We start from the raw sequence: 12,506 nt of genomic DNA, 5'->3' as shown, positions 1-12,506 counted from the left end.
GCTCCGTCACGCATGCACCAGTGCGACCGGACTCAGCGAGCCAGACGTTGCCCACTCCATTGCCGTTTCCTCATCAGTTTTCGGATGAGGAACTATCTGATGAGGACGTTGCTGAACCACAAGACGATCAACCTTCGGAACTGGACGAGCCTAAGCCAACTCGACCATCATTGGACTTTAGAAAAGTCATGGCTGTATTCAAGGAGTTGTTTCCGGACCACTTTGTTTCTGTGGCTCCTCGTTCTCCTCCGTCAGAGTTTGTATTAGGAGTGCCTGCTACCGCACCTGCCTTTACGAAACTCGTTCTCTCACGCTCATCCAAGAGAGCTTTGCGGCTGTTGGGAGACTGGTTAGAGTCTAAGAAGAGGTTAGGGAAGACAGCATTTGCCTTTCCCCCATCTAAACTCTCTTCTAGATCGAGCGTCTGGTATGCCACGGGAGAAGTTCTCGGCTTGGGAGTTCCTGCCTCTGCCCAGGGCGACTTCTCAAGTCTTGTAGACTCTCCCCGCCGCCTTGCCATGAGACGCTCGAAGGTTTGTTGGTCACCATCGGACCTGGACCACCTTCTTAAAGGGATATTTAGGGCTTTCGAAGTCTTTAACTTTTTAGACTGGTGCTTAGGAGCCCTGAGCAGGAAAATCTCTTCGGTAGATAAGGATATTTCCTTGCTCATTATGTCCTGCATGGACAAGGCCGTCCGTGATGGGTCCAATGAGCTAGCTGCCTCATTCACGTCCGGAGTCCTGAAGAAGCGAGAGTCTCTCTGTTCTTTCCTGTCTGCTGGAGTTACGCCATGCCAGAGATCTGAACTTCTCTTTGCTCCCCTTTCCAAGTGCCTGTTTCCTGAAGCCTTGGTAAAGGAAATTGCCGCATCGTTAGTTCAGAAGGACACCCATGATCTAGTTGCGTCCTCGGCTCGCAAAGCTCCCCCTTTGCCTACATTCTCTGCTAGACCGAGAATAGACACTCCAGCGTCTCGCTTTATTCCGCCCTTTCGTGGCAGAGCCTCCAGCAGAGGAGGTGCTCGTGCCGAAGGGAAACGAGGGAAGAGGAAAGGACCTAAGTCCTCCAAGGGCAGAGTCTGACTGCCCGCAACTTCAGACAGCAGTGGGAGCCAGACTCAAGAACTTCTGGCAAGCCTGGGAGAAGAGAGGTGCAGATCTACAATCTGTGAAGTTACTCAGAGAGGGGTACAAAATCCCTTTTGTATGCAAACCCCCTCTAGCGACGTCCCCCATCGATCTCTCTCCCAGGTACAGAGAGGAAGAAAAGAGACAAGCCCTGAAACTGGAAGTGTCTCTTTTGCTAGAGAAGGGAGCGGTGGTCAAAGTCTCGGACCTTCGATCACCGGGATTTTACAACCGTCTCTTCCTAGTTGCGAAGAAGACAGGAGGTTGGAGACCGGTGCTAGACGTCAGTGCTCTGAATGTCTTTGTCACAAAGACGAAGTTCTCCATGGAGACCACAAAGTCAGTCTTAGCAGCAGTCAGGAAGGAAGACTGGATGGTCTCGCTAGACCTAAGGGACGCCTACTTCCATATCCCCATTCACTCAGACTCCCAACCTTTTCTGAGATTCGTCTTCGAAGATGTGGTTTACCAGTTTCGGGCCCTGTGCTTTGGCCTTAGCACAGCTCCTCTCGTGTTTACGAGGCTGATGAGGAATGTAGCCAAATTCCTCCACTTATCGGACATCCGAGCCTCCCTTTATTTGGACGACTGGCTTCTCAGAGCCTCTTCCAGTCGTCGCTGTCTGAAGGATCTAAAGTGGACTCTAGATCTGACCAAGGAATTGGGACTCCTAGTCAATTTGGAAAAGTCGCAGCTGGTCCCATCCCAAACTATTCTGTATTTAGGGATGGAGATTCACAGTCTAGCTTTTCGGGCTTTTCCGTCGGCCCCCAGAATAGATCAAGCCCTGCTATCCATCCAGAAGATGCTGAAGAAGGAACACTGCTCAGTCAGGCTGTGGATGAGTCTGGTAGGGACGCTGTCATCCCTGGAACAATTTGTATCACTAGGAAGACTACACCTCCGTCCTCTTCAATACCATCTGGCTTTTCACTGGAAAAAGGACAAGACGCTAGAGGCGGTCTCGGTCCCGATATCCGGAAAGATAAAGTCTTGTCTGACTTGGTGGAAGGACAATATCAACCTAAGAGAGGGTCTTCCCCTGGCTGTTCAGACTCCCAACCACGTTCTCTTCTCGGACGCATCGGACTTGGGCTGGGGTGCGACACTAGACGGTCGGGAATGCTCAGGCCTGTGGAACTCGAGTCAAAGGAGCATGCATATCAACTGCAAGGAGCTGTTGGCAGTTCATCTGGCCTTGAAAAGCTTCGAGTATCTCCTTCGAGGCAAAGTGGTGGAAGTAAACTCGGACAACACCACGGCCTTGGCGTACATCTCCAAACAAGGAGGTACCCACTCACTGACGTTGTACGAGATCGCAAGGGACCTGCTCATCTGGTCAAAAGGTCAAGACATCTCCCTAGTAACGAGGTTCATCCAAGGCGACTTGAACGTCATAGCAGATTGTCTCAGTCGGAAAGGGCAAGTAATTCCAACTGAATGGACCCTCCACAAGGATGTGTGCAAGAGACTTTGGGCCACTTGGGGTCAACCAACCATAGATCTCTTTGCAACCTCGCTGACCAAGAGGCTTCCAATCTATTGCTCCCCAGTCCCGGACCCAGCAGCAATACATATAGATGCCTTCCTCCTAGATTGGTCACATCTGGATCTCTACGCATTCCCACCGTTCAGATTGTCAACAAGGTACTGCAGAAGTTCGCCTCTCACGAAGGGACAAGGTTGACGTTAGTTGCTCCCCTCTGGTCCGCGAGAGAATGGTTCACCGAGGTACTTCGATGGTTAGTAGATGTTCCCAGAAGTCTTCCTCTAAGGGCAGACCTTCTACGTCAGCCACACGTAAAGAAGGTACACCAAAGCCTCCACGCTCTTCGTCTGACTGCCTTCAGACTATCGAAAGACTCTCGAGAGCTAGAGGCTTTTCGAAGGAGGCAGCCAGTGCGATTGCTAGAGCAAGGAGAGCGTCTACCATTAGAGTCTACCAATCGAAGTGGGAAGTCTTCCGAGACTGGTGCAAGTCAGTTTCTGTATCCTCGACCAGTACCTCTGTAGCTCAAATAGCTGATTTTCTCTTATACCTGAGAAAAGGACGATCCCTTTCAGCTCCCACTATCAAGGGCTACAGAAGCATGTTGGCATCGGTCTTCCGGCATAGAGACTTAGATCTTTCCAACAATAAAGATCTGCAAGACCTCCTTAAGTCTTTTGAGACCACCAAGGAGCGTCGTTTGGCTACCCCTGGATGGAATTTAGACGTGGTACTAAGATTCCTCGTGTCAGACAGGTTTGAGCCGTTACAATCAGCCTCCCTGAAAGATCTCACTCTTAAGACTCTTTTCCTGGTATGCTTAGCCTCGGCTAAAAGAGTCAGTGAGATTCATGCCTTCAGCAAGAACATTGGATTTTCGTCGGAAAAAGCTACTTGTTCGCTGCAACTTGGTTTTCTAGCCAAAAATGAGCTGCCTTCTCGGCCTTGGCCTAAATCTTTCGATATTCCCAGCTTATCGGAGATCGTAGGCAATGAACTAGAAAGAGTCTTATGCCCTGTTAGAGCTCTTAAGTTCTATTTAAAGCGTACTAAACCTTTACGAGGCCAATCTGAAGCTTTATGGTGTTCAGTTAGGAAACCATCCTTGCCTATGTCAAAGAAGGCTTTGTCATACTTTATCAGATTGTTAATACGAGAAGCTCATTCACATCTGAGTGAAGAAGACCGAGCTTTGCTTAAAGTGAAGACGCACGAAGTTAGAGCTGTAGCAACTTCCGTGGCCTTTAAGCAAAATAGATCTCTGCAAAGTATAATGGACGCAACCTATTGGAGAAGCAAGTCAGTGTTCGCCTCATTTTACTTGAAAGATGTCCAGTCTCTTTACGAGAACTGCTACACACTGGGACCATTCGTAGCAGCGAGTGCAGTAGTGGGTGAGGGCTCAACCACTACAATTCCCTAATTCCATATCCTTTTAATCTGTCTCTTGAAATGTTTTTAATGTTGTTTTTATGGGTTGTCCGGAAGGCTAAGAAGCCTTTCGCATCCTGGTTGATTTGGCGGGTGGTCAAAGTCATTTCTTATAAGGCAGAGTAATCGTCTAAGTCGACTTCCTTACCAGGTACCTATTTATTTTGTTTTTGTTATATTGATAACTTCTAAAATGAAATAAAAACTCTTAGCTCATAAGATGTAAACATATTTAACTGGTCTCTACCCACCACCCTGGGTGTGAATCAGCTATATATATTCACCGGCTAAGTTAAATATTTAAAAATGATATTTTAATTATAAAATAAATTTTTGAATATACTTACCCGGTGAATATATAAATTAAACGACCCTCCCTTCCTCCCCAATAGAGACGCAGTGGGATGAGAAGAAATTGAGTCTTTGTTTACATTGAGTATGGTATCTGGCCGACAGTTGGCGCTGATGGGCACACCCGCAACCTGTATAGCGATCGCTGGCGAGTTTTTTACAGTTTTTTGTCTGTCGAGCAACAGAGTTGCAGCTATATATATTCACCGGGTAAGTATATTCAAAAATTTATTTTATAATTAAAATATCATTTTTATTTAAACATAGGAACCAATATCTCTAATTGTAATACTTGAGCATCTTACGAAAAATGTACATATTTTATAGAATCTGTTCAATTGCATCAGAGGGTTGAATTTCATAAATGAATGGTTAAAGATAAAGTAGCTAGAAATAAAAAAAGTTTCCACTTGGCATAGAACTGCACCATATATTTTTTTTATTCATCATGGCTCCGGTCTAAATTGAAAAGCATATGTCATACTGATTTTTATCAAGGAAGCTAGCAAAACTAATTAGAATACCTTCTTGAGAGAGTGAAGAATTTTTTCTCAATGATTAGGATAACTAATTAGGAAATATCAATAAAAGTAGCTTCCAGATACACACATATTCAGCATCAATTACTGTATAGTAACTTCATAGCAGCAATCACCAAGCATTGTTTATTGTTAAGTATTCATTTTCAGCTATATACAAGGAAATGTGACATGTGGCTTTTATATTATGATTTATTGAGTTTTTTTTTTTTTGACCATCAAATGTTTTTTTCTTTTTCAGCTAATGACCGATTGTATATACTTGAGTACGACGATCGTTATCACAATTGCTTCTGAAAATTTTACCATTAGTGGAAAGCAGCTGATTGATCCAGGCTTCACTAAGGTAAATAGCATCCAGGATAATTTTTTGTTGTTAGCCAGCCTACATCATGTTATGGCACAATCATATACTGCATATAGCTTTAGAAGTAAGTGACATTGGCAGAAGAAACAACATGGATTTGCATGAATTTATTCTAAAATTTCCAGTTAGGTTTTTTTTTTTTTTTTTTTTAGATAAGAAAGCCACTTACATTTTTATGGTGTTGGTGATTTTTTTGTTTTGAGAGTACTTTATTCAAGGTCCATAGAAGCTATTTAAGGGTGCACCAATGCCACATTACCCCATGATAATTTTAGGGAATGTTATGAGTATATGGTTAAGATTATTTTTTCAGTTTTTAATCTCATGTTTTAACCGTTTTGTAATAAATGTCTGTCAAGAAACCAGCAAGTGCAGTCGTGTGGTCTATGTATATTGCTATTTTTTTTTGCTTTTCCCATTTATATATACAGACAAGCCACAACAAAACAAATTTTCTTTGTAGACAAATAAACTTCTGTGTGTGTTTCTCAGGACTTGCATTACTTACATCTTGACTTGAGTCTTTTACAACCTTGAAATAAAAAGAAAGAAAAAACCATCATGAATTGGCCCCATCCAATTATTATTATTACTATTATTATTACTAGCCAAGCTACAACCCTAGTTGGAAAAGCTAGATGCTATAAGCCCTAGGGCTCCAATAGGGAAAAATAGCCCAGTGAGGAAAGGAAATAAGGAAATAAATAAATGATGAGAATAAATAAACAGTAAATCATTCTAACAACAGTAACAACACCAAAACAGATATGTCCTATATAAACTATTAACAACGTCAAAAACAGATACGTCATATATAAACTATAAAAAGACTCATGTCAGCTTGGTCAACGTAAAAACATTTGCTTCAACTCTGAACTTTTGAAGTTCTACTGATTCAACTACCCGATTAGGAAGATCATTCCACAACTTGGTAACAGCTGGAATAAAACTTCTAGAATACTGTGTAGTATTGAGCCTCATGATGGAGAAGGCCTAGCTATTAGAATTAACTGTTTGCCTAGTATTACAAACAGGATAGAATAGTCCAGGGAGATCTGAATGTAAACGATGGTCAGTTATGAAAAATCTTATGCAACATGCATAGTGAACTAATTGAACGACGGTGCCAAAGATTAATATCTAGATCAGGAATAAGAAATTTAATAGACCATAAGTTTCTGTCCAACAAATTAAGATGAGAATCAGCAGCTGAACACCAGACAGGAGAACAATACTCAAAACAAGGTAGAATGAAAGAATTAAAACTACTTCAGAATAGATTGATCACCAAAAATCTTGTAAGACTTTCTCAATAAGCCAATTTTTTTGTGCAATTGAAGAAGACAGACCTAATGTGTTTCTCAAAAGTAAATTTGCTGTCGAAAATCACACCTAAGATTTTAAAATTCATACAAATTTAAAGAAACCTTATCAATACTGAGATCCGGATGTTGAGTAGCCACCGTCCTTGACCTACTTACAATCATACTTTGAGTTTTGTTAGGATTCAACTTCATACCCCATAATTTGCACCATGCACTAATTTCAGCTAAATCTCTATTAAGGGATTAACCAACCACAGATCTACATTCAGGGGATGGAATTGATGCAAAGAGAGTAGCCTCATCTGCATATGCAACAAGCTTGTTTTCTAGGCCAAACCACATTTCATGTGTATATAGTATGAAAAGTAATGAACCAAGAACACTACCCTGTGGAACACCAGATATCACATTCCTATACTCACTATGGTGCCCATCAACAACTCTTTGAGATCTATTACTTAAAAAATCAATAATAATGCTAAGAAACGACCCACTCCCAACTGTTTGAGTTTGAAAACAAGGGCCTCATGATTAACATGGTCAAAGGCAGCACTAAAATCAAGGCCAATCATATGAACTTCCTGACCACAATCAAAGGTTTTCTGTACAGCATTGGAGATTGTAAGGCCTTTACGAAAACCAAATTGCAAACTAGGGAATTGATGATTACCTTCAGCAAACCAATTAAGACGTTAAAAAACTTTAGATAATATGGGAGCTATGGAAATTGGGCGGTAATCAATGGGACTTGAGCTACCACAAACACATTTACATAGAGGAGTAACATTACCAATTCTCCAAAAAGTGCTAAAAGTTCCTCTTCTTGCTAATTTGCGCAAAATAACAGATAACTTTGGAGCTAAGAAATATGCTGTCTTTATAAAAAACAAAGGAAAAATACTATTTGAGTCTACACCTACATAAGCATCAAGGTCCATCAACAGAGCTTTAATCTCATGAGATCGAAAAGCTAAACTAGTTAGTTTAGCCTCAGGAAAACAGGAATGAGGAAGTTCAAGTTTTTCATTACTCTGTTTACTGTCAAAAACATCAGCCAAAAGGGTTAACTTTTCATTTGGACAGTAAGTGACTGAGCTCTCTGGTTTAAATAAAGGAGGAATTGTTGCATCTACACCAAAGAGTGCAGATTTAAGGGTAGACCACCATTTATGTTCCTGAGTTGTACCAGAAAGTGTTTTTTTATGGTTAAATTGTACTCCTTTTCAGTTGAGGCATAAACTCTCTGAGCAAAAGCTCGAAGCTGAGTATAGTTGTTCCAGGTCAAATCTGATCTGTTCCCCTTCCAAAGATGATAGGCCTCTTGCTTCTCCAAATAAGCACGTCTACAATCATCATTGAACCACGGTTTGTCCTTCACTCGGTACCCTAGCACACGAGAAGGGATACAGTACGCCTATCAATTATGTTGACTAGATTCTCATTCAAAGAGACAACAGGATCTACACTACTATATAATTGTGACCAATTCAAGCATAAAAGATTATGCAAAATCCCATTCCAGTCTGCTTGGGATTTCATATAAATTTTACAAGAGTATGTTATATCAGAGACAGGCTGCTCAGTCTTCACTAGTAATGAAATCAAGGCATGATCAGATGTCCCGACTGGAGAACCAATCTTACTAGTTATAACGCCAGGGGAGTCAGTGTATACAAGGTCCAAGCAATTACCAGACCTGTGAGTAGCTTCATTTATGATTTGCTCACACCCTGATTCAGAGGCAAAGTCTAAAGCTCTTAAGCCATGGCGATTGGTAGGAGATACTTAACCACTCCCTATGGTGAGCATTAAAATCACCAACAAAGACAAAAGAAGCCTTTCTATCATCTTGTATCTTAGCCATAATGGTAAGAAGACAATCGAAGATAGAATCGTCCATGTCTGGATTCCGGTAGATCGAACACAAATAAAAGTTTTTATGCCTGCCACAAACTTTTATTACCTGAATCTCATGACATCCACCATGATAGCAGGACTTATGAGAAGCAGGGTACTCAGTCCTAGTATACACCGCCATTCCCCTGGCCCTAGGGATGGCATCACATTTCAACATTATTGGCTTCTTAAAACCAGTTATAAGGAGCTCAGATGAGTGCCTCATATTAGAAACCAAAGTTTCTGAGCACAAAAGAATATCATACTGTCTGGACGAAACTGTAAGGTCTTGGATATTTGCATGAAGACCACGAATATTGCAATACAGAAGACGATATTGACGAAATCTAGGATGTACTGGTCCCGGATTTCGCTCAATGTCTCCAGACAGCATAAGAATTAATAGAAATAAAAAAGAGACATCATACTTAAAAACTCGATTAACAAGAATTATAACAAAAACAAAATGTATAGAGTTATAAATATAGTGATTGATGAAACCCATAGTCTATATTAAAAAGTCGTAAAAACTGGTCAATATGGAGGAGCCGATACACCATGCAAGGTTAAATACCCTCCAGGATAGCCACTTCAACTGATGGGAGGACAGTAAGGATGGTTTTGAAAAGAAAAAGAATCTGAAACAGAAAAGACAACCTCTTGATAAACCACCAGGCATCCATGGCCCTTCTATTAAGCCTGCCCAACACACCATTTCAAAAAATATCAGATATCCATCTGTTGATAGACATCTTGCTAATGCCTGATACTGGGCTCTTGTACCAATAACACTGAAGCCTTCATAGTCTTCTTTTCAAGCCCAGCAGCTAGATGATTTTATGTTCACTTGACCATTTTATGCTGCTATGTGGTGCCCCATAGACTGTGATCTGCTTTGTATTTCTATCTTGTGTGATGTTCATTTACTTGGCCACTCTCCTCCCCACTGACTTCTGATACCAAGGAATAGGGAATACTTTTGCTCTCATTACAGAAGACTCGGTAAATGTTAGTATACTTCTTGCCATTAACTGCTAGGTTGTCTCCTTACTTTACAGGGAGCCTATATCTTTTGAAAGGAATAAAAATGGGAAAAATTTGATAAATTTTGGGGATAAATATCAATAAATAAATTATCTTTATCTTCTTGATACTATGAATCAGTGGGAAGGATGGTGGTCATGTATATGAACTTCAGTCGAGTATAGAACAAAAAATTTTATTATGAAAATTCTGTTTATTCTATGAACTTTCCATGGTGTTCATATTTCTTATTTACACACACTATTGAAGGTGATCAATATCCATTAAAACCTACTTCTCTCTGAAAAGGTCCATGAGGGAAACACTCTTCACAACAGTTTTTTGAATAACAGTATTGCCCTAATACAATACACAAAGGGAGGGTGGATCATGATCTCCCAGAAACAATTCCTGTGAACATTCCACAGAGTTATTGCTAACAAAACTGGAAGACATCTTAATACTCAGTAATAAGCAAACCATCTAGAAAACATTCGAATTAAACCGTGACAGCTGAGAAACTAAAGGGACAAAGAGCAAGTGACATGGCAGTTCTGAGCTTCTTACCACTTACTTATAGGGTACTCTATTCCTTTACTTAATGCATTTATTTGTTGAAGGGAAAGAAAATGGGAAATTTTTCAGTTTTTCAAAATTTAAACAGTAAGTGTTGATCAAACCAAGCTTTCAAAGAAGAAACAACATGACTAACAGGGGAGTATAGAAATACATTTTTTTTTTTTTTTTTTGTGCCAGCAACTCAGGGCCCCTCTGCTTATCTTGAGTATGAAGAGGTAATCAATGTACCATACAGAGTAGGTGCCATGAATGTGCCCTTTCACACATTAGAATGTTAGAGTTTCTTGAACCTGAAAATAAAAGAAAAAGGAATGCTGAAAGTAAGAAATAGGAATTGAGTGCTAGTGATTCAGACCACGATTCTAATACTACTGTACTTAGATTGTTGCATAGTACTAAGTTAGCTCACCCGTATCAGGGTTAGACCAAGATGTAATTAGCAAGTGAGGGTAAATTTTCTGAGGTTGAGGAATTTACATCATAAGTTATATCAGAAGTTAAATATGAATTTAATGCTATAAGACCTGAATTAGCTAATATTTTCATGTAAATATAAGATAAAGAGTTAGTCCTTTTTGCATATGTATGTTAAATTAATCAGGTTGTTATGACTAGCCCTATCAAAGGTAATGTTTTAAATTTTTAGTTTTTATGGCAATGCAGATTTTGTGTTGCCAATTCTGCCAAGCAGAAGAGAGAGCCGAGCCATGTGGGAGTATTAGGCTTTTCTCTTCATTACAATTTGTTCATCAACAGTAATGTAACACTTGATGATGGTGCCTATTTTGGTGGTATCCATAACATCTTCTAAGATGCCTATTACTGTACTCCAAATCATGCTCATAGACAAGGGGAGTGTAGATTTATACATGAAGTGTAGCTTAAATTTTTTCACATGAGTCTTCTCACTGTTGGTAATCACTAAGGATTATTCATCAGAAGATAGACTTCTCTACTGTCTTACTTCTATAGCATATGATAAATGCTTTACTGACTGATACTTATGTCATCAATCCTGTGTGTCTATATAAATCACTTGTAGTTTATTATTATTATTATTATTATCATCATCATCATCATCATCATTATTATTATTACTAGCCAAGCTACAACCGTAGTTGGAAAAGCAAGATGCTATAAGCCCAAGGGCTTCAACTGGAAAAAATAGCCCAGTGAGGAAAGGAAATAAGGAAATAGGTAAACGATATAAGATATAATGAGAAATTAAAATAAAATAATTTAAAAACATTAACAACATTAAAACAGATATTTCATATATAAGATATATAAAAAGACTTATGTCAGCCTGTTCAGCATGAAAACAGTTGCTGCAAGTTTGAACTTTTGAAATTCTACAGATTCAGCTACTCAATTAGGAAGATAATTCCACAATTTGGCCACAGCTGGAATAAAACTTCTAGAATACTGTGTAGTATTGAACCTCATGATGGAGAAGGCCTGACTATTAGAATAAACAGCATGCCTAGTATTACAAACAGGATGGAACTGTCCTTGAAGATTTGAATGTGAAGGATAGTCAGAATTATAAAAAATCTTATGCAACATGCATAATAAACTATTGTAATTGAATGACGGAGCCAAAGAATAATAGTTAAAGCCAAAGAATAATAGTTAGATCAGGAATAAGAAATTTAATTGACCATGAGTTCCTTTCGAACAAATTAAGATGGAAGCTGAAGATCAAACAGGAGAACAATATTCGAAACAAGGTAGAATGAATAAATTGAAACGCTTCTTCAGAATAGATTGATCACCGGAAATCTTCAAAGACTTTCTCGATACGCCAAATTTTTGTACAGCTGAAGAAGACAGACCTAATGTTTTTCTTCAAAGTAAATTTGCTGTCGAGAATCACACCAAAAATTTTATAAGAATCACAAAGTTTAAGAAACATTATCAATGTTGAGATCCAGATGTTGAGGAGCCACTGCCCTTGACCTACTGAGTTTTGTTAGGATTCAATGAATCCTGTAATGAAAGTCGGGAGTGGAGATAAAAGAAATATTTCAACATACGTTATGGAACATTTGCTGATGCTAGATCAGACTTCTGTCCCCAAACCTGAAAGATGCGTTATATCATTTATGCCATGAGCAAATATAGTGTATCCTGAAAACACCTACATATTTGAATAGCAAGCTTAACTTACTTATTCCGTTTATATAGGATCAATAATCATTTATTACGTAAATGTCAAAAGAAAAGCGTGGAATGACTGTAGAGAATATTTAGACAGTAAAGCAGATGAGGCTGACAAAGCTATGAATTCAGGAAGTGGCTATGGTGTAAAAATTGCTCATAGAAAGATTAATGAAATCTCGATTGGGGCAAAAACGTAGTATATACCCATCAAAA

At 39.6% G+C, this 12,506-nt stretch overlaps 1 protein-coding gene across 1 annotated transcript in view; it reads left to right on the top strand.

The window, feature by feature from the left end:
* Positions 1-12,506, top strand: part of Top3beta (topoisomerase 3-beta) — a 360,065-nt gene that overhangs the window by 267,941 nt on the left and 79,618 nt on the right. Inside the window, exon 7 of the mRNA XM_068391816.1 lies at positions 5,182-5,286. Within this exon, the coding sequence (XP_068247917.1) occupies positions 5,182-5,286 (105 nt within the window). The remainder of the gene's footprint in view (positions 1-5,181; positions 5,287-12,506) is intronic.

The sequence above is a fragment of the Palaemon carinicauda genome, chromosome 18 (assembly GCF_036898095.1).
Source record: "Palaemon carinicauda isolate YSFRI2023 chromosome 18, ASM3689809v2, whole genome shotgun sequence".
Lineage (NCBI taxonomy): Eukaryota > Metazoa > Arthropoda > Malacostraca > Decapoda > Palaemonidae > Palaemon > Palaemon carinicauda.
Note: the sequence above shows the minus strand (reverse complement) of the source record. Positions and strands in the feature narration are given on the sequence as shown.